The sequence below is a fragment of the Alligator mississippiensis genome, chromosome 4, assembly GCF_030867095.1.
Source record: "Alligator mississippiensis isolate rAllMis1 chromosome 4, rAllMis1, whole genome shotgun sequence".
NCBI classification, from domain to species: Eukaryota; Metazoa; Chordata; order Crocodylia; family Alligatoridae; genus Alligator; species Alligator mississippiensis.
Genome location: NC_081827.1, coordinates 247,355,549 through 247,378,474, shown reverse-complemented (window position 1 = coordinate 247,378,474; position 22,926 = coordinate 247,355,549). Strand labels below are relative to the sequence as shown.

General features: G+C 49.8%; 1 protein-coding gene across 1 annotated transcript in view; it reads right to left on the bottom strand.

Moving 5' to 3' along the window:
• CLASP1 (cytoplasmic linker associated protein 1) overlaps positions 1 to 22,926 on the bottom strand; it is a 246,024-nt gene that overhangs the window by 155,881 nt on the left and 67,217 nt on the right. Inside the window, exons 3-8 of the mRNA XM_059727486.1 lie at positions 22,007 to 22,085; positions 21,027 to 21,130; positions 19,557 to 19,648; positions 19,394 to 19,469; positions 10,873 to 10,970; positions 6,596 to 6,663 (exon numbers count right to left, since the gene is read on the bottom strand). Coding sequence (XP_059583469.1) covers positions 6,596 to 6,663; positions 10,873 to 10,970; positions 19,394 to 19,469; positions 19,557 to 19,648; positions 21,027 to 21,130; positions 22,007 to 22,085 — 517 coding nt within the window. The remainder of the gene's footprint in view (positions 1 to 6,595; positions 6,664 to 10,872; positions 10,971 to 19,393; positions 19,470 to 19,556; positions 19,649 to 21,026; positions 21,131 to 22,006; positions 22,086 to 22,926) is intronic.

Below are 22,926 nucleotides of genomic sequence, written 5' to 3'. Positions count from 1 at the left end.
ACCCCTCCTCCAAAATAAGAGCCAACCTCAGCGCTCAGCTGAGCAACATTTGTTCTCCCGAGCCTGGGTTTCTTTTTGCCTCCCTCTCCCTTCGACATCACGACATGAAAAGCAGGCTCCAGAGGAAAACCAGTGTCGCCTTCCCTCTATTTCTACCTGGTTTCCGGCAAGCCAGCACAGCTGAGCAGAAAGGCCCGCTTCGGTGCCAGGGCAGGGACCTCTCCTCCTCTCCTGTCTGGCCCATTTCCCTTCGTCTCAATCGGACGAAGGCTCAGTCAATGAAATGGGTTTTAAGTTTCATCTCAAAGGCAGTGAGATTCAGAGACCGGGCAACTAAATGGGCAGGGGGGCTGGACTCGATGATCTTCCAAGGTCCCTTCCAGCCCTAACGTCTATGAGATCTATGAAACCATGCAACGAAGAGCAGATCCAGGGAAATGCAATGCTCTGTTTGTTGGCTCAAACCTCTTGAGCCATCATCAAGCATCCCCCCTTCAGTCCCGCGAGACTGTTGCTTGGACGCGCCCAATACTCCTGCTGCAGGGAGGGCCAACTTTTGGGAAAGACCCTGCACGACCAGGATGCCAAAATTACACACAGTGACTATGCTCTAAAAATCAGAGCCACAGGTGGAAATGTCGAAAGCGGCTCGTTTTCCTCCAGTTACTTGCGGATTATTATAAACAAGCTTGGGGAACCACCACCGCGCAGGCAACACGTGCTGGGGTCCCACCTGACTAAACATTTCTTTAATTATGGAGAATACAACTAGCCCAGGGTCCAATTCATCTTTCTCCATGAGTCTTTGCTTGCCAGGAATTTGGTATTATTTTACGACTAATACAGGAGTCTACTGAAATTGGGTAAAGCAGACAAATATTATTACTGTATAAAAATGTGCACGTGCTCAGGGCTATTACACAGAGAAATAAGCATCAGCAGGAGGGCCATGCTGCTAGTAGAAAGTGTACTCAGAAAACTGGTTTTGCTGAAAGAAAAGTAATGCTCACAGAAGTCGCTTCTGGCTCCATGACTGCAAGGAAAATCCCCACCAAAAAGTCTGCGAGATGTCTGCTTGTGTCACGAAGTTCACACCGACTCCCCTTCCTCTGTGCCAAACTGCTGGAATTTGGCCTGAGGGGTCACAAATTTGTCCTCAAATCACCCCCAGCTGGCAGGGATTTAGGGGGCTGCAATCACATGGGAGACCCACAGAGATAGGAAAGCCCCTCCACTTCCCCGAAGAGATAATTGCCTCTCGCTGACCTCCCAGCTCCAGCACCAGCCACGCTGACCATCCCTGTTCACAGGGATCCCAGCTTAGCATCTCTCGCTTGGATTTCCATGCGGACAGCCACGTGCGCGGCGGAGGGGCAGTGCCGTGCAGACAGCCCACCATGTTCGCCCCGACACATCCAGAGCCCGATCCAAGCAGACGCAGAGTAGGACGGGAGGGGAGAAGATTAGTGCACAATGAAGGCAAAGTAGAAGCGGGCATTTTCCATGCCTGGGTGCTGCAAGGACTGCAGAAGAGCAGGATAATCTGCTTCCAGGGAAGGCTTTAAAACTTGGATTGAAACAGAATACGGGGCTGAATGCTACAGGATCTAAACCCTGACGATGGTATTGGATTAAGTGGGATTAAAACGTGTGCACCAGAGAAGCTTTGGCTCCTAATGATTTTGCTCGATGCTAACAGGGTCCTCATTTCCCATCAGTCAGCTTCTCCAAGTATGCTCTGGCATCTTTCCTTCACCTTGGGTTATGGCTCCATCGCTTGCTGAGCCTGCCCTAAAACCGGAATTAAAAACCCTTTGGAGTTTGGGCCTGATCCAAAAGCCACCGGAGTCGATGACAAATGCTCCCATCCATTTCAACAGGCGTCAGCTCAGGCCCTCCCCGCCATAAATCCCAGAAAAGCAGAGCAGCAGGAATCTCTTGGAGTAAATTAAACCTACGTTTGTGTCCAAGGGCCTCCCTCCATATCGCATCCAATTAAAGATCATCACGCGATGCCACAGGAAGACGGCAACCGACTGGCTCACAATTATTGGCTTTTTCATGCTGAAAATCTTTCCTCCCGGGGGGAGGTACAAGCACATCTGCATAATTAGCAGAAGCAGCTACACAAAAATAATTAGCCTGCTGAAAGCCGAAAGGGGGGAAAACTGTAATTTTTGCTTCAAGTGGTTGACTAATTATATGTTAAAAAAACCAAATAGAGACGCACCGAGCATCATCGAGCAAGCCGGCGTGCATTTTATCTCCATTTTCTAGCTCTGAGCCCTCCTGGTCACCTAGCAACAAGCAGCGTACTCACAAAGATGAAATCCTGCCTCTGTCTGTACAGAAACGAAACACACTTCAAATTACCGCCGAGTCCTTGTCCCTCGATAACTGTTGTTTTATTCATAATATTATTAAGCTTTAAAAACAGAATCCAGATGCAGAAAGAAAGAATAATAATAAAAAAAAAAAAAAGAAAGATCAAGTGCATCTTGAGACTCACTTGACAAAACTATCATGAACTGCAATAAGGAAAGTCAGAAAACATGCAAAAAGGCTGGGACTGTTCGGTCTGAAAACGTACAATGGCTCGCGTTCAGCCGGCCGCGAGCCGGTACGACCCCAATAGCTTCAAGGGGAGTTGCTCTCGATTGGCCTCAGCCAAACTGAGATCAGAATACGTCTCGTCATCTTAATAAATGCGGCTTGCAAACCGACTGCCTCCCTGCTTGGGCCGACAGTTATTATTTATTGCCTGGTGTTTGTTCAAGAGAGTCTTTAATGACTTTTAGCACTGGCCAAAAGACTTCCAACGTGCACGCGGCGTTACGCTGGCTGGCCGCGGTCGCAGGGAGAGCGGTTTGCGAAAAACGCACGTATCCAAGCCCCCGTTCTTGGAGAGCCATGCGATCCATTCTAGTTATAGCACCGCTTTGACTGATTTTTTTTGGCCTGATCCGCCATTTCAGAAACAATCATTTCTTTTCTGCCTGCTTAACTCCTCCGTACAAGCCAGGCTCGACAAGCGTTTCAAATCCTTTTGCCGTCAACGTGGCTCAGTGATCCTGGGTGGCTACGGCACGGCGACAAGCAACCGTGTTAGCCAGTAGCTTGCTCCCAGCGATGCGGCAGAAGAAGGCTTTGGGTATGGTATTGATATCTGACATTATATATGAAGACATGTAGATATTGTGGGTATTGGGGCTGGATCCACACGATGATCTGGAGCAACGTGCTTTGCTCTCGCCTCTTTTATAACAAGCCTGGGTACATGATACATTTACAACAGTGAAATCAGCCTTTATACTGGCGAGACAAATGACCAGACATCATGTACAGCCCCACACTGGGATGGTTTAGTCAAATCCAGCATAGAATTACCCAACACGAAAACAGAGGAAAAATCCTTCGGCGCAAGTCACCTAGGTGTATATGTTATCTGTCTGCAGCTTATCCCAGGGTAGCCATTTGCTCCTGGTGGCAAATAGGCTATTCTCTGCTCTTTTGGTGGCGAGGGGCTATAAAAGCACTTACTGCAAGGCACTACCCCAGGATAGGTGCCAGTCTGTCCGCTCTGGGGCCCGCTGCTATTTAGGTGATGTAAATTATGCTGGCTTAAATGTGCCATTTGCCCATGCCCTTAGAAAGCCACGATTTAAAGCTTTGGGCACAGCATTAAACAGAATTATTTTTGCCATAAAGACAGGAGTTTACTGTCTTCACAAAACAGGTTTTCATGCTGGCTGCAGGGAGTGAGATTTTGACAGAAAAAGTCAGTGAAGGCCAGCGGTTTGCAACCTTTTTTCCCCATTTATGGACTCCAAAAAAAAAAAAAAAAATGTTGAATAAAGGTGCAAACCCCTTTGGAAAATGTTGAATGGAGGTGCAGACCCCTTTGAATTGCAAGTGAAGGTATTCACGTACTTTTTACTGATAAATAGTCATCTTTCATGGACCCATTAGACACGGTCTGTAGACACCCACGGGTCTATGGACCACGGGTTAAAAACCACTGGTGTAGACAAAACCTCACACCAGACTGAAGATGCTGGTGCTAGAGCTAATGCAGAACAGACCAGACACTGGGCTGAACGAGTAGTGGGATTAGCTGGGGGCATAGTAGATACCCTGGAGGGCAGGGCTAGGATTCAGAGTGACCTTGACAAATTGGAGGACTGGGCCAAACGAAATCTCATGAGGTTCAATAAGGACAAGTGCAAAGTCCTGCACTTAGGATGGAGCAATCCCAAGCACCGGGACAGGCTGGGGGCTACTGGCTGGGCAGCAGCTCTGCAGACAAGGACCTGGGGGTGACAGTGGACAAGAAGCTGAACATGAGCCAGCAGTGTGCCCTTATCGCCGAGAAGGCTAACAGCATCCTGGACTGTAGGAGCATTGCCAGCAGATCAAGAGAACTAATTATTCCTCTCTACTCTGCCCTGGTGAGGCCACATCTAGAGTCCTGTGTCCAGTTTTGGGTCCCCCACTACAGAAAGGATGTGGACAAATTGGAGAATGTCCAGGGGAGGGCAAGGAAAATGGTTAGGGCACTGCGGCACATGCTTTATGTGGAAAGGCAGAGGGAACTGGGCTGATTCAGCCTGGAGAAGACTGGAGGGGGATTTAATAGCAGCCTTCAACTATCTGCAAGGTGGTTGCACAGAGGATGGAGCTGGACTGCTGTCAGCGGTGGCAGAACAAGGAGCAATGGGCTCAAGTTGCAGCAAGGAAAGTTGAGGTTGGACATTAGGAAAAACTCTCACTAGGAGGGTGGCGAGGCACTGGACCAGGTTACCCTGAGAGGTGGTGGCATCTCCGTCCTTGGAGGGTTTCAAAACCCAGATAGACAAAGCCGTGTCTGGGATGATGTAGCTGGGGCGGTCCTGCTTGGAGCAGGGGGTTGGACTAGAGGTGACCTCCTGAGGTCCCTTCAACCCTCATTTTCTAGGGTTGTACAGGCAGGTTATGGTGCTCAAGCTATTCTAGTATCCGTGCCATCGAAGATAACACGATTGCATGGCCAGAAGGCACGGCAGAGTGGCATCTTACCAACTAACTATAAGATCCTGTTTTCTGCCAGACGTCAGACTAACACAGCTAGCTACCTCTCTGCGATTACACAGCTAAGGTTTACCCGTGAAACGTCAAGTTTTCCTTCCTCCATGTCTACTCCTCAGCCAAGGCTGCTCTTGCTGGGCTCTCCTGGGAATACCAGTGGTCATCCTACTCAGAGCCGTGACCCGCTTGGTTTGCCTGTAGGGTTACCCTCATGTCGTGCCGCCAGTGCCCCTGCAAGCTGAGCTCGTGACTCATTAACAGATTCCAAGGCAACTTCCGAAGAAAACAAATCATCACCAGCTTGCACAGTTTGGATATAATTAATCTGTGTTGACACAGTGTAGCAACATAATGTCACAACACCATGCCGCACAAGCTGCTCCCAAGCTCCAATAAGCGACAGCATGACGTGACGTAACCAGATGCACCACCTTTTAAGGCGATCTTCTCTGGGCATATCCATTAGCATCTCTCATTAAGACATAATGAGCCACATTCTAGTTTAATTGATATCCGTGATGCTGGAGCAGGGGCAGATTCAGTCTACTCTGTCCTGGGTATTCAGGACTAAAGGTACGATGGCTATGAATGCTTAAATATTTGATCAAGGAATACTTTTTTTTCCTTCCTGAGTCTAAATCAAGACCCGAACGCTGTTTTTCAGTTATACACTTCTTAACAACGTCCCTCGTGCCAAAGAAACGGCAGATTGCCCTCATCATAAACGTCGCCCACGAACAATATTCTTCCACGTTCAGCTTAGGTTTGACCCCACAACGTCACACTGCATTTCGCCATTCCCAGATGTACAGCAAAGCGCCATGTAGCGGCGTTAAATACACCCACAAATTCTTTTATGAATTTTTAAGCTGCGCCAGGAAATGTCTGCTCCGGTGCAGAACTGCCTTCAGACCGTGGCTGCTTGTCTGGCTCTATCACGTGTGCATTGTTTCAGAGAGAAAGGGCACTGCAGTTTAGAGGGAAGAATAGTGCCCGGAAAGGAAAATAACTCTGTCTTTCGACGAGACCTGATCTTGCCAGACAAAAGCAGATTCATCTCCACTCTTACCAGCCACCTTCCTAGCTGTTAAGGGGTGGGGGCACCATCTTTGATGCCTGCACCCATGCAGGGAAAGCATGTGAAAACTGTCGCGGGAGCCTGCTCCAGCCTCCCCAGCAGTGAATCTGAATGCTCTTTTACATTTACAAAGAGCACCGCCTGAGTCAAGTCCTTCACAGATTTCAGTTCCCACCCACCAACACTTTAAACAAAAAAAAGAGTCACTTGCTCTGACTCACGGGAACTCGTCTTGAAGACTATTGTAAGGTTATCAGCCTCTGACCTTAAATTCCCTGAAGGTTACATGCATATATTTCCCTTTTCCTATTTCTCCTTTGGTAAAAACAGACGGTAGTTGCATGCAACACGTGGCAATTCTTTGCAAGGAGCCTTTTACTTCTACAGCTATGGGTCTGCCTCACGCTGATCATTCGCAAAGGAGAAGGGAACGCCAGCAGCGTTTCTACTCACCGCCCGACCCTTGGATCATGTTTCCGGATTTCTGGACTTCATCAAATTTTGTAAAGATGACGTTCAACCTGTTTGAAAGGGAGAAACAAAGATGTAATGAGGAACCCTTCTTAATAAGAGACTGATTCTCCTCCCATTGAAGCCGCTGGGAGTTTTGCCATTGAATTAATTGAGAAGAAGGTAAGGATTGAAATTTTACATAAAGTGTCGATACAGAATGGTGATGTGTGGTTAGTAACATACAGGAAAGAAATAGAGAATAGATAAGAGATATGGAAGTGGCGTGTTATACCCAGGGCCGGTAGTGGATGCACAGAAGGACAGAATCATAGAAAATGGGGCTAGAAAGGGACTTCTGGCAGTCAAATCTAGTCCAATCCCTTGCTCAAGGCAGGATCGGCCCCATCTAAACCATCCTAACCAAGTGCTCGCATTATATAACCCTATTTTCAACCTATTTAACTTTGCTGAACTTAAAGCATTCACAGACATGGGTGAAAGACGAAAGGTTTGGGAGCTTGAAAAAAATTCACATTCAGCCTTAACACTTCTCTTGTTTTTGCCTTGCTTTCTCCACCACGTTTCCATTGCAGCACACCCCGTCAGGTCAGTCCTCCATCCCCGGGAGCTCAGTCCTCGAGGACGGGCTGTGGCAAACCTTCCCATGGGGGCATCCAGGGAAGGGAGAGGAGACAGGCAGAAAAAGCCACCCTCCCCTGCGCTCTTCTCAAGGCTGCTCGACTCCACGCTGCCGCCCAAAGGAGAACTGATGCTATATGGGGGTATATTCAAAACCCCTCCTCTTACGGGCAAGTCTAAGCAGACCCCTTGCCAGAAACCTATTTATCAGGCCAGTTTAAAAATGAGATGCAAACGTGCTTTTCCAGGATATCAGCTAGTCCTTGTTCCTTCTCCCGACAGCAAAAAGAAACTATTTATTGGCTGAGACCACAAGCACTGAAAACCTGAGCTTATCCCGGGACAGGAGAAAGGAAGAGGAGACACTGGCACGGAGCTATTGGCCTCTGCCAGCTGAACATCTCTCTCACCACCCTCTCCTCTAGATATATGATCTTGTTCCCTTTCTCAGACCCCTCACCTCTACCCTCCTCACCTCTCCTTGCCTCCTTCTCCTGCTCTCAGCTCTGACTACATTTCCAGCTCCCCCAGCACTGCGCCCACGCCCTTTTTTACGTGCCTCCTTCAGATCCTCTTCTTCCTTGAAGGCTTCCTGCAATGCTCATCCATTTGTCTGCATCTCCCTACCGCTTGGGGCTGAAGCATGGAGCCAAGTGTCCCACTCACCAAGGCAGATCCCCTTCCTTTTGGGGGCTGCGTATTCTGCATGGGGACAGGCACGGTGGAAACTCACGGCCAGATCTTCCAAAGGGTACCGGGCTCTTCCAAAAATTTGCCATTAAAGTGTCTCCGCGAAAGCACATTTGGAAATCTAGCCCTGCGAGCACAGCTCTGCCGCTAGATAAGTCAATGGCAAAACTGGTCCCATTGATTTCAGTGGGATCAGCCTACAGTTTGTAAGAAAGACATGCGTCTTGCCTTAGTTCACTGACATCGTAACAAATTAAGTCTTTCAAGGTCCCAAGGCTGCAAACATAATTCTTTGGAGGAAGATCTGTAGTTTCGAACTTGTGACGTAGTAAGCGTAGGGGGGGCAAAGCCTCTGATCTCAGCCTCAGCCTGCACAAGAAAGGTTTGCTTCTCCACAAAGAGTTTAAACATCACAAACCCTTGACCTGTCATTCAGAGGTCTCTCATAGGACAGTCTTATCACAAATTTTTATTGGCAAATCCATCCAGAATCAGCCCGGCAGAACAGAGATGTGTTACCAGGTAGATGCCGCACTAATCACAGATTAAAATGACTGGGCACATTTTTGTCCATGCCCTGGAAAAAAATAAGCAGCCCCAATTATGCAGCTGCCTCTAACTCACAGCCACAAACACGAGATGCTTCTACCACTTCATTCGCGCACACTCTCCCGCTCAGCATCCCACTCAGACCTGCCTTGTATTCCCTAAAGAAAAGCTGCATTGATTGCTTTAAAAAAGTTGTTCTTAAAAGGATGCATCCAAGATCCAGATGCACCAGGGAAGCCACATAAACTGGCTGGTTTCCCAGCTGTTCAGCTAACCGTGTAATCTTAGCTGAGCCATTAAACTCCTCTCTGCCTCAGTTTCCACGTCTACACAATGCAACGGCTAAGATCATTCCTTTGTCAAGTGCTTTGCGGTCCTCAGATGGAAGGTGCTAAATAGCTTTGCTAGATTTATACTGAAATTTTCTAAAGGAATTATACTGTGTGTCGGTCCGCACCCAGGCTCGCACGCTCTGGGATACCGAGCATACAAGCTCCAGCGCGCTGATGCAAAAGCAGTGGAAGTTATCACCACTGAAATTGCAGAAATACATTACAAACGTTAACCTCACAGATAATCAAGGCTGGCTAACTTGCACGCAGCCCCAAAGACTCAACAGAACTACTGCGGAAGTAAGAAAAGCAAGCTCAAAAACGCATGCTGCATCGCTTCAACCCATGGTCTAACTTTTGAAGGAGACTGAAAAACAAGAGGTCCCAAATGGAACTTTTGTAAGTCAAATGGGTTGGCGATGTCTAAATATGGCTTGAGATAATAATAATAATAATAATAATAATGATGATGATGATGAACTAATAATAATTAGTATTGTTGTTATTAAATATCTGTTATTAAATATATATTATTAAGTATATTATTATTAAATATATTATTATTGTTATTACTACTATTATTATTGTTGTTGTTGTTATTAGCAGCAGTGGCAATTACTATTATTAACTGTGACTGACAAATTCATTGTGCATTGGCACTGGTGGCCTTAGGGTTGTTGGGGCCCTGGGCAAGAGAGTCATTTGGGGCTCCTTAGAGACTTAATTTTAATGACCTATAAGCAAGTCGGACATTTGTTGCAAAATTTTGGGGTCCCCTAAAGCGTGGAGCCCCAGGCGGTTGCCCGGTTTGCTCTCCCCTAAGGCCGCTACTGGTGCTGGAGGAAAAGACAGGAAATTTTGGCCAACAGGTTTTAAATGTATGTCAATGTTCTCTGGTAGCGTTGTCAACGTGAACGAGGCCTCGTGACTGAAGACGAGAACCAGCAACTGAAACTAATTAGAAGCAAAAGTGAAAATTACCTGCCTAGTTTTACCGTTCAGCAGAGGGATGAAAAAGAACAGCCTAAATTCACTTCCACACATGTGATGATCTGGAGGCCAGAAGGGAACTTGATCCTCTGGTCTATATCCTGTACAACACTGGCCACAAAATTGCACCCAGAGATTTTTATATTACCTTTTGCTTTTTTATCTCCCCTGGATTTTCTTTTGCAATCGAACAAAAAAAATACCACAGTAACAGGTGAGACTGAGTTTAAATACACAGAGTTCCTAATGCACACGACTGTAGCGTGCGCTTTGCGATATTCACGGTGTTTCTTAACACCCAGCTCCTGGAGTCAAGTGATTATTTGAGAACCTCAGCTTTCTTTTTTATTTAAAAAAAAGTTTCAAGCCTCTTGGTTGCAGAGAACAACTTAGAAATGTGATCAGACTGCACCTGAAAGGTTTGAACACTGAAAGATTTATACGTAAAGTCTCAAATGCAGGATATTTTGTACACAGGGGTGTAGGTTGTAGCCGTGTTGGTCTAAGGACATAGGCAGACAAGGTTCCTTGGGTGAATCTGATCTCTTTTATTAGACCAACCCAAATAGTTGGAAGGGTTGACGAAGGGTTTTTGAACCAGAAAGCTTGCTTAATAATTATTTTCTAACTATTTGGGTTGGTCTAATAAAAGATATCAGATTCACTCAAGGAACCTTGTCTGGATATTTTGTACAGCTCTTGTGATCGTTAGGTCAGTCTCATGATCTGGAATACTAAATATGATTTTTTAGCTTGCCAATTTGCTTTTAATAGACTGTTGTAACATGAACCCTAACCACTTGGCTTAATTCAATTTTATGAATGTCTTCAATAGTCTTTAAATGCTTTCCTTCCATTTTATGGCCCCAATCCTGCAAGTACTTAGGTGCATACTTCATTTGCTGCAGGTGAACAATCCCCGTTTGCTTCTCTCTCCCACATAAAATTAAGTACATGAAAGCGGGGAAGCGGGGAGGGTGTCTAGAAGCCCCACGCTCACACAAAAGGCCCCTGCACCCAAAGGAAAAATGAAAAGAAATCAAGAACAGTCAACAAAAAGGGATATTCTCTACTCACCGAGACTGTGGTAATCCTTTTTTACTGAGATCTGCCCTGACACGTTCGCCTACGTGTCTGTAAATTTCCACAAGGCTGTTTATTGCTGCATCTCGAACCTAAATATTAAGGAAAAGACCTGATCAAAATTGATGCTCGGTTTAATTTGCAATACCACTTCCTAAGCAAAGCAAGAAAAAGCAACAGCAGTTACTACAACAACATTTACGGAGTATTTCCCCGCTCCATCCACAGATCTGAAAGCGTGGTAGGTACCATTAGGCTCATGTTACTGCAGACCCTCGCTGACGATGGACATTGGAAGCTGAAGTGACTTCCCCAGAGATACAGTGAGTCAGTGGGAGAGCTGTGAAGCCAGCCTAAGTCGCCATCCTTCAGTCATGCAGCAGGGCTAGGTCAGGCTTGCAAAAGTCCCACTCCTCCCCTCCTCTACAATAGTCATACTTTTGGAAATTAAAATGAAATAGGCCTCTGGATACTTTTCTCACCGCTGCGGTAAGGATGGGAGAACAGACTCCGAACCTGCGCTAACAGATTCATACCCTGAGTTATCTGCCTTGGCATTTAGTCTATGTGCACGGACAGGCAGAAGTCATTTGGATATCCGTTACATAAAAAGTCTTGCCATGTCAGTAAGTGAAGCGTCTGCCTCTCTCTCCTTCCATCCCGTGGGCCAGCGGAGAGCCAAAAGAGATCTTCTTGTAGAAAATAAAATGCCACAAAACCACTACCGCAACCAGAATCCCTCCTGACCTGAGATGCACATACAGGGACCATTGTACCCAGCAAGGACAAAGAAGTCCCATTACACAGTCCTATACCTACATTGGGAAAGGGAAGAAAGTGCCTTGGCATCTTTAGCACGTGGCAGGTATGTCTACCACACTAACAAGGTAGCAGACTGACTCTATCAGCCTCAGGGATTATTGCACGCTATAGGCTTGGATCTTTAAATACAAGATTGCTGGACGCCAGAGCAACAAGCACTTTACAGAGCATACAGGAAAGTGAGTCTGTGCAAAGCCAGGGGAAAGAGCTGCTTTCCTGGCTGAATGGGAAGTAAGACCTTTGCATGTATATAAAAATAAAAAAAGAAGAAGAGAGAAGCAGTGACTTGCAAGCAACTGAGTGCTGAGCACAGCAAGACACGCTCTGCCCTCGTGGCCACCGGCAGCAGACACAAGCCCAGGAGAGGTGGAAAGCTGCTTTCTGGATCTGCAACTCCCTCCTTCCTCGGGCTCTGGGGCAGACAGGATGAGATCTACCTGCTCTCCCCATGCTCATCGTCCCCGCCACCGAGGCCAGCGAGTCAGTGCTCATTGCTGGCATCACCTTACCTCCACACCACCAAGAGGCATGGAGGCCTCTGGCAAGGTGGGGGCCAAAGCAGGACCACCACAGCCAACGTGGACACACGTACAGACGACCCAGAAGCTCCACAGAGATACGTACAGATACCAGCAGGTCTGTTGCACGGTATCTAGTAGGCATAAAGCCAAATCCCCTTTGAACTTGAGGCCAGGGTGGGGGGGTAAAGCAACGCTGTCTCCCTTTCCCAATGCAGATTTACCGAAGTGTCGGGCTGGGAGGGACCTTGCGAGATCATCGGATCCAGCCCCCCTGCTCCGGGCAGGAAAGGCTGCAGGGGTCAAACAACCCCAGCGAGGTGTGCGTCGTCTCCTTGTGAGGCTATCCAGGGTAGGTGCCTGCACCACCCTCGCTCAGGGTCTATTCCAGATCCTGCTCACACGAACCGTGAAGACATCTCTCCTTATATCCAGTCCGAAACCTCCTTGTAGGAGGTTATGGCCATTGCTCCTGGTTTTCAGGACCTGGGGTTTTCAGGTTTTTTGCACCTGGGGCGCATTGGTGAATAGTCGTTTGCTTTGCCCGATGCTCTCCCCTGATACAGTTGTGAGCTGCCACCAAATCCCCCCTCAAATCTTCTCTTTTCTAGGCTGAGCAGTGCCACATCTGTCGGCCTTTCCTCGTATAAGGGAATAATGTCTTTTTTATACTCTTTTAAATGTATAACCCGTCCTCCTGCTAGCGGTCCCCAAGCTCTGGCTCTCTTGCCCCAGCACCATTTCCCTTGCTGCCGTCTGCTTCAGCATTTGCCCTCTCCATCTCACTCCAACTCCCCTCCCAGCCCCCAGCTCCCGGTCCAACCAGCCCTCCCCAGCACGTCTTCCCCGCCATCCCCGTGGCACGGGGACGCACCGTGATGTGACACTGCTTCAGAGGAGCAAGGGGGGGCAGAAAGGCCAGGCCAACTACAGCTGCTACCAGCTTTTCCTTTTCCCACCAGTGCAGGGGAAGAGGAAGAACAGGAGTCTCTGCACATGGGGAAATCTAGTCCCGCCAGGGGCATTTCTCTGCACTCCTCTTACTTGCTCTGCCGTCTTTCTGCCCCTTCAACTGCCGCCGCGGCTCCGGACGCAACTGCCCCGGTGCCGGGTTCTGGAACCGAGGCCAAACGCGGGCTCCGGTTCTACCGCGGCCCCCGGAGCAGCTTGGCCCAGCAGCTGGCCAGTCCGACAGTGCAAGGTCGGCACGGTGGAAATGCTCGAGGCATGCCAGTCTGCTCCAGGCCGTGCAGTCCAAAGCCACTGCTCCATCAGTCGGAGAGACGCGGATGACATCGGCATCATGCTTGGCTCCTGGACCAGTGAAGAGAGCACTCCTTTGGACGCCCTCATCTTTTAATCCTCGAAGATGTACCGGGAGAAATGCTAGACGGGAGTCTCGCACGCTTGGCGCAGCCAAGAGCAGGCTCTCGTTTTGTCGTGCCCAGCACCCTGACTCTCACAGCAGCGTGGGTATGGCCTCCAGAGACGTCCCCTTGCTATGCTGCTAGATGTCAACCTTCGAAGGAACAGGGAAAGGACGCAGCCCGCTCCGAAGAACAGAGAATCATAGAAAATAGGGTTTTCAGGGCTCTCAAGAGCTCACCTAGTCCAGTGGTTTTCAAACTTTTTTCATTTGTGGTGCCTATCTTCAAGAAAGGGAGGAAAGTGGATCCGGCTAACTATAGGCCCATCAGCCTGACTTCTATCCCGGGGAAGATCTTAGAAAAGTTTATCAAAGAGGCCATCCTTAATGGACTGGCCGACGCCAACATCTTAAGGGATAGCCAGCACGGGTTTGTTGCGGGTAGGTCTTGCTTGACCAATCTCATTTCCTTCTACGACCAGGTGACCTATCACCTGGACAAGGGAGAAAAGATTGATGTCATATATCTTGACTTCAAAAAAGCCTTCGATCTGGTGTCCCATGATCGTCTCTTGGAGAAACTGGCCAGTTGTTGCCTTGGGTCCTCCACGATCCACTGGCTGGAAAATTGGCTCCGGGGTCGGACCCAGAGGGTAGTAATTGATGCAAGTCACTCATCGTGGTGTCCTGTGACCAGTGGGGTCCCCCAGGGCTCTGTCCTTGGACCCATACTGTTCAACATCTTCATTAATGATGTGGACACTGGAGTCAGAAGCGGACTGGCCAAGTTCGCCGATGACACCAAACTTTGGGGCAAAGCATCCACGCCAGAAGACAGGCGGGTGATCCAGGCTGACCTGGACAGGCTCAGCAAGTGGGCGGATGAGAATCTGATGGTGTTCAACGCCGATAAATGCAAGGTTCTCCACCTTGGGGAAAAAAAACCCGCAGCATCCTTATAGGCTCGGCAGTGCTATGTTGGTTAGCACTATGGAAGAAAGAGACTTGGGGGTCATCACTGACCACAAGATGAACATGAGTCTGCAATGCGATGCTGCGGCTAGTAAAGCGACCAAAACGCTGGCTTGCATCCATAGATGCTTCTCAAGCAAATCCCGGGACGTCATTCTCCCCCTGTACTCGGCCTTAGTGAGGCCGGAGCTGGAGCACCGCGTCCAGTTTTGGGCTCCACAATTCAAAAAGGATGTGGAGAAGCTTGAGAGAGTGCAGAGAAGAGCCACGCGCATGATCAGAGGTCAGGGAAGCAGACCCTACGATGACAGGCTGAGAGCCCTGGGGCTCTTTAGCCTGGAAAAGCGCAGGCTCAGGGGTGATCTGATGGCCACCTACAAGTTTATCAGGGGTGACCACCAGTATCTGGGGGAACGTTTGTTCACCAGAGCGCCCCAAGGGATGACAAGGTCGAATGGTCACAAACTACTACAAGATCATTTCAGGCTGGACATAAGGAAGAATTTCTTTACTGTCCGAGCCCCCAAGGTCTGGAACAGCCTGCCGCCGGAGGTGGTTCAAGCGCCTTCATTGAACACCTTCAAGAGCAAACTGGATGCTTACCTTGCTGGGATCCTATGACCCCAGCTGACTTCCTGCCCTTTGGGCGGGGGGCTGGACTCGATGATCTTCCGAGGTCCCTTCCAGCCCTAACGTCTATAAAATCTATGAAATCTATTTGCGGACTCCTACAAAATTTCAAGCGGAGGTGCGGACCCCTTTGGAAACTTCAAGCGGAGGTGCAGACCCCTTTGGAAACTTCAAGCGGAGGTGCAGACCCCTTTGAATGGTAAGTGTGGGTATTCGCATACCTTTGATTGATCCTGGTCATCTCCTGCAGACCCCTTAGACGTAGCCTGTGGACCCCCCCGGGATCTGCAGACCACGGGTTGAAACCCATCGATAGTCCATTCCCCGAACCAAACAGGATGACGAGGCCTGAACCATCCCAACATCAATGGCTACGTTCAGTGGAGTCTCCAAGTAAGTGCCCATTCAGGATGGAGAGGCCAACCTCTCCACACTACGTCGGGGTGCTCAACCTCCAGCCCACAGGCCAGATCTGGCCCATGGCACCATGTTAACTGGCCCAAAGGGCTCCTCAGGGGTCCAGAAATTTGGCAATGAGGGAGAGGTGCACCTCTCCCCTGCTACCAAATCTCCAGGCCCCGTGCACTTCCCCATGGGAAGCCCCAGGCCCCGTGCACTGCTCCCAGCATGGAGGGTAGGGTGGGGCTGGGCAGGGTGGATAGTGCAGGGCCCAATCCTGGTGTGGAGCCCTTGGAGGGGGCAGCACCAAGCCCCCAGGACCCAATCTGAGCACACAGGGAGTGGTATCAGCCCCACAGGACCCAATCCTGGTATGAAGGCGGCAGTGCTGGACCCTGTACCACTCATCTGGCCCACAGGACCAAAGCTTTGAGCATCGCTGCTCTTCATGGAGGGGTGGGAGGCAGCACTCTGTCCAGATGCGGAGACCTCACATGCAGGGTATACGCTCTGCTAGCCAGCAGGCGGTTATTTCAGTCCTGGAGTTGGAGGAGCTGCAGTAACTGCTGAAGAATGGGTCACACGAAGCAAAAGCAGTCTCCAAAGATGATTAAAAATTAAGACCCTCTCTGAACTGTCTTTAATGGACCACCTTTTTCAATATGTGCTGTAACTAGGACGTGGAAACAAGGGAGACCAGGGGGCTCCCGTACAATGGTGATTCAAAGGAATACCATTATACATCCCAGTCCACCTCCACAGAGACGACAGAGACCTGGTATCAGCTTGCCTAAGACAAGCTGCCAGGGAAACAAAACCATAACATGAGTCACCAGGATCACTCCAGGAGAGTCATAATGCAAGTATGTTATGCTGCCCAGCGTTACAGAGCCAGGGAAGCTCTCACTAGGCTCATAAAAATAAAAATAATAATAATAATAATAATAAAATCAGTCTTTTCTTTGAGCCCAGGTACATTTATATGATGAAAGGTGGGAGCTGAAACAGCAGGACTCAAAACAAGAAATCCTCACTAGTTCCACCTTCACAGCACCGGAGAGGGAGTTGGTCCAGCCACGAGGGAGGGAGGGACATGCAGACATCTCGTCACCTTCCCCAGCGGAGGATACCACGCTCCTACCTGTTCCTCACCACGGCTGGGGATGTGCCCATGCCAGAGCAGGTGTCTGATGTAAAAAGTTTCCTACCTGGGGAGGGAGCGGGAAGCAGGGGATGAGAGAACTGAAGCTGGCATAGGCTGAAAGAAGAGGTAAAACTCCTGACACTTCCTCTAAAGTCACCAGGAGACGTCTCCGATGTCTCAGAAAGGCACCGTGTAAAACCCATCGTCTCCAACGTACCATCTACACCCTGCCACAACTCGATGAACCCTCTCATCAAGTTCAACAGGACCCCGTGCACGTCAGGTTGCTCAGATGCATCGTTCCAGGATCGGGGCCAGGCAGACAAGCTGGGTCGCCCCATTCCCAAGCGCTGCGGTAACGCTGCCACGATTATAAAAATGCTTCTAAATTCCTGAGTTTAACATTATCTAAGCCCAGTGCCAATGCACATGGCTCGTGCTCGCAGCGAATCTTCACAGGGGAGAAAGGGAAATCTCCACGAAACACTGAAAACTGCATTGGCTTTAAGAAAACTGTCTATTTAGAGAGAAAAAAAAAATCAACAAAGCAGCTTGCAGCTTTCTAGGCAAGGAAGAAAGCCTCAAGCGCTGCACACGACAGAGCGTTTCCCCGCTGCTGCTCTCTCCCATGCAGCCAAGAGAGGGCAATGTTGATCCAGGCTCTCCCAAGGCAGCTGCCTAAAAAGAAAGCTTGGGCAGAAGGAAATGAGCAGTCAGAGATAGAGACATTTTATCAGATTGCAAGGGCCGATTTCCCTGGGAAAGGAAGTATGGTGCATTAAGCTGATTGTGCCTTTGCTCTTAGCTAAACAGGCTGGCATTTTACAATGCAAAAGTTTTTTTTCTTAAAAAAAAGAAGCCTAGCTGGTTTCTCTGAATTTGGGGCGGGGAGGGGGTGAGGGTGGGGACGGAGATGGGGATGGGGGGAGACTGGCCAAGCGCAGGGCATGGCTAGGCTGGCGCCTCCTGCCCACAAATGCTGCCCCAGGGAATGAGCGTTCGAGATTCCCAGGGGAAATCAGGATAGTTGGGGAAATAAGTGATAGGAGATCTAATAGGAGATCTAGCAGGAGGAGATCATGCACCCTAGGAGCACGGGGGGCAGGGGGAAAGGAGGGAGAACAGACCTCCCTCCCAACCAAGGAAGAGAGAGAGAAGATAGGGCTGAGCTGCTACTACCCCATTCATCGAGATCCCTCCAGGGTTCAGGAGAAGCCCCTGGCAGTCTGGGAGACCTGCCCAGCTCGAGACCCCAGCCCCAGCACCCCTCCCTACCCAACCATGTTGCCTACAGCCAAAGGCACAAAGCACCTGCCACTAGGGCGACGCACACCTCCAGGAGCATCCCTGAAGCGGCAGGAGCGAGAGGCACCGTGGGCTGGGGCTGGTCTCAGCTGCGTATAACGGCACCCATCTCACTGCTACGACCCCTCCCCACTTTGCCCATTTCTTGGTGTCCATGTTCACCTGCATCTTGTGTCCAAGCGCACGACAGGTTTGGCAGGGCAGGAAGAGCTGCCGCCTAGCATTCGCACACGCCAGGCCCAACGGCCCCCTCCTTATTGCGACGCGTGGGAGCTGCAGCAGCGTGCATCGCTGTAATGGAGCTAGGAGAGGAAAACCTATGGAGCTATCAGGTCTTCAGGGGCAGGGGAGAGAGGACCAGCAAGACTGCTATTTTTGCACATGTGTGTTGCTGACTGAGAGGCAGGGCTTGAAAACCTCCTCGCAAAGCTGTTGGCAGCACATCGCTGCTGGGATCTGGCTGGAACAGCAGGTCACCCCGCTCTCTGACCCCTCCAAAAGTTAGCTCTTATCTTACAAGCAACATGGAGCACTAAGGGGAGGCTGACTGGCCTCATAAATCTTTCCTAGATCTTCAACCAGCGCTACTCAGACAGCAACAGCTCCTCTACAACACGCAGGCAGTCCAGCCGACCCAGGCGTTCATCCATCTGATTGCGCTCCGCTGGGCTCTTCCCGATTACTCAGGGGATCCCCCCAACAAGTCCTCTGAGGTCACTTCAGATTCATCCTCAAGTTACTGCCCTAAGATCCCATTGCAACAAAATCAGTTGTGTTCAACCGTTCGGCATCATGGACCAGATCATCAGCACAAAGCTGATTCGAGGACCAGATCAAGCCTTGTGTGTCTGCACTGCCCCCTCCCTGCTCCACAGCACCGGGATTAGGTCCTGGAGCCCTGCACCCCCTCAGTATGCCAGGATTGGGGCCCAGGGCCACCCCTTCCCACCCCCATGTGCCAGGATTGGGCCCTGGGGTCTGGCACTGCCCTTGCACACTGGGGTTGGGCCCTGGCGCCCAGTGCTGCACCCACCCAGCCTTGTGCACTGGGAATGGGCACCTGATCCAGCACATAGGGCCTGGGGCTCCCATGGGTCTTTAGAGAGCCCGCTGGGATGGATGACTTAGGACCGCGACCCAGATCTCACCCACACATTGGGGGTTGAGCACCCCTGAACTAAACTAGTCCGCTGCGGCTTGTCCTAAATGTTGCAGGTCTATAATTCCCCGAGAGGTGGCAGCACCCGCAGGTAGTCCATATGCTATTTAAACATTTAGCCCTGCTTATCCTCAAAGGCCAGCTGGGCTTTCCCACCTTGCTAACACTGATTTTGGTAGAAAACTTCACCAAAGTCTTACCTGGCTGTTTGGATCTCCAAGCAAGTTACATATATGCGGCACGATCTTGCTCAGCGTTAGACTCTGAGCTCCGGATCTAGGAGGAAAACAATACAAGTGCATCAGCACAAATAAGTGTCGACTAAACTCCCCGAAACCACATCTGCAACAGGTCCCGACTTACGCGTTGAGCGTGGCAATAAGGCAGAGGCAAATCCCTTCTCTCGTCCGGAAATTCTTGTGTTTGAATCCTCCTAGCAATCTGTCCCACACGTACTGCAGGAAACAGAAAGGACGGCAAAGAAACAAGGGCGGGGGGGAGAGGGAGTGAGGTTTTTTTTTCTTTTCCAGCCCAGATGCAATTTGACATCTCTTGGGAGTAAATATAGGCTTTGCACCCACTCATGAACGCGCGGGTGAGGGTTACAGGAAGGCAGCATTAATCTCAGGGGGTGACTAAGATTTTGTTCTTTGCTGGGTCTTTCAGTAACTCCCTGCTACCTTCACACACACACACACACACACACACACACACACACACACACACACACACAGTGGGTGTGTCTACACATGCCCACTGAAGGCACATTAGCCATTTTTAAGGCGCATTAAGGGCACCGGTCTACACATGCATGCCCTTAATGCGCCTTAAAAATGGCGATTTGAGGCTATTCACGCCTAAATGCGATACCTGCAAAAGCAGGTATCAAATTTATGCACAAATAACTAAAGCGGCTTAACACATGTAGACGCACTCAGGTACATTAATGCTGTGTATGTCAATTGATTTGGGACTAACTTTAGTAAGTAAACGCACACCTAAATCGCCTTAATGCGCATTAGGCATATGTGCATTAAGTTTAGGCATGTGAAAAAACACGTGTGGACGTGCCCAGTTTTACCTCCACATGCCTTTCAACACCCAAAACACAGACTGACACCTGAGAGACCCAGCAGAACCTGCCTGTAACACTCATCACCCAGCAAAGCCTCAGCTTGGTTTCACTATAGCGCTCTGGGTCGCAGGGGAAAGGCATCAGCTATCAGCCAACCGGCGCTTACAGTAATAGGTGAGGCCTCCTTTCTGCCTAAGATCCCAGGAACAAACCAAATGAATGGGAGGCAAAGCTCACAAGCTGGTGCTTTCCTCGAGGAACCGACAGAGCAGGAGAGCATGTTGCGTTGCAAAGGATCTCAGCACCTCACCTATTAACACGTGCCACACACCACTCACTAGGAACCGGGCACTTTCTGCGCAACCCCTCATCTTACAAAACACCCAGAGGATCGCTCACATCCCTGCAGAACACCAAGGACCCAGATTCAAAGATACCCAGCCAGGAGACCCACACCCAGCAAAGCACACGGCACTCAAGGGATCTCTCTTGGGAGGGTGTTGAGTTGATCTCACTCCACTGGGACTACAACGTAAAGCTTAGCACACTGATAAACCAGCCCTACCAGATCTAACCACATCTTTCTCCACACACTCGCTTCTGCATGATCAGCTTAAGAAATTATACTGCGCACCAGCAGGGAGGGGAGCTTTGCCAGGTAATCAAAAATAAGGATTCGGAGGCAGCTGTTTGCCTTTTAATAGGACCTCATGCATGCACGTACACACACACGGGTGGCTTCTTCCACGTTGCCATACCTGAGGGTTAGCAGCTTGTTCCATGATTTTTAGCAGCAAAGCTTGATCCTGCTCCCGCACCGAGTCTTTCGAGTCTCCTAGCCTGTCAAGCAAACTGGGCAGCACTGGGGATGAAAAGAAAGCACTTAGGTCTAGCAGAGAGCAGCAGAGAGTCCCTGTTATGATCCCTCCACCCTCCCTATCCCAGAATAAAAAGTGTGCAATGGCGTGCTCGTTCGCAACCCTAGAAAAAGCTGTGTGTCCTCCACAATCCTCCTGATACAGAAGAAAGGAAGGCCTCAGCCCTTGTCGGTGCGGTACCAACCAAGCTATAGGTGTGAAGACGAGTAGTGAGAGGGACTTTGCATAGACAGAGGGAGGAAGGGAGATAGCAGCATGCACCCACCGCAGGGACACGGCCCAGCCGCTGGGCAGGAGCTGCTCCAGAAGCAAAGGGCTCCGTCCCTGGGAGGGGGGTACACGGGAGCAACAGCGGAGAACCCAGATCCCCCTCTCCAAGCAGCACCGACCCCACAGGGCACAAGCGGCTCCAACCACCACGGGCAGCAGGGCAAGCTCCCCGACGCTCTCCTAGTCAGCGGTTATAACCAAATGATATAATCAGGCTAAGGTCTGGGGCACTGCGCTCTACGGAGAAGACAGGCGTGGGCAGCAGCAGCGGGAGGGATGGACTCAGCGCAGGAGCCAGGTTCTACTTCTGCACCATCCCAAACCGCAATTTGCCCTTCGGGTGCATGGGGATGGAAACAGGAGGTGCAAAAGGTGCAAAACTCCCGGTCCCGGGAAGCAGCCTTTGGGTTGAGGAAGGCTCCTTATACAACGTTAAAAACCCTTCATTCAAGAGATGCCAGGCTGCATCCTGCCACTCCTTTACAGCTGTTTCACCTCCTTGCCTTCAACCAGGCCCCACAGGAGCGAGGGGGCGCAGAATTAGGGTCTCACACACACCTCGGAGGAGCCAGCGCTCCCTGACCCCTTACCTGTGCCGATCTGGGCTCGAAAGCGATCCTGCAGTCGCGACACCAGCGCCGAGAGGATGTCCATCCCGAGCAGAACCACCTGTGAACACAACGAGACGGCAGGTCAGCACGAAGCCCTCGTCAAGTGCCGGGACAGACGAGTCTGAAGAGTTTCAAGTAAAAAGAGAAACAATATTTTTGTGCGTGGATTGGGCCAGACGTTTCCGCTGACCCGTATTTCAGCCGGACACGCTCGCGCACAGAAATCACAGCTGTACAAAAATCACCACCCCACTTCTCAGAGGCAAGAGCGGGACGCATTTTTCAAACAAGCAAACGTTCCCCTTTGCAACCTTTGCAACCTAAATCCCGACTGTCCAGAAGCCGATTGGAAATGCGACTCTATGCGGTACTAGAAAGATTTACGAGGCATTCTTTTCGTTATTTGAAGTTATCGCTTTTGTAGCAAGTATAGCAAACTGCTATTATCAAATAACGAGCAGTTATACCGGTTTCATTCATTTTATTATCCAAATGCAGAGTCAAAAACCAAATCAGGACAAAGACAATCAATAGGAGCAAGGATTTTTTAATTGCAAGAAAAGGTTTTCATGTCTTCAGTACCGGCGAGGATGCTTATTCATATCCACCGTTTGATCATAAAGCTGGTTGAGCTGGAAGGTCCAACCCCTGGCCGGAGGCAGGACCTTCCCTATGCAAACCCTCCTAGCCATAGTTTAAATTCTGCGTATGCCTATTGTCAACCCCGACCTAACACCTGAACCTGCCATGGGTACAGAATAATAGAAAATAAGTAAATAAGGCTACAAATCACTTTAAAACCCCACGGAAGCAAGAACAAGAGACCACCCTAACTAACTTTTGGCAAAGCGCGAAATAAAGACCCGCTCCAGCTTGAAAAAGCTGTAACTTTGCATGAA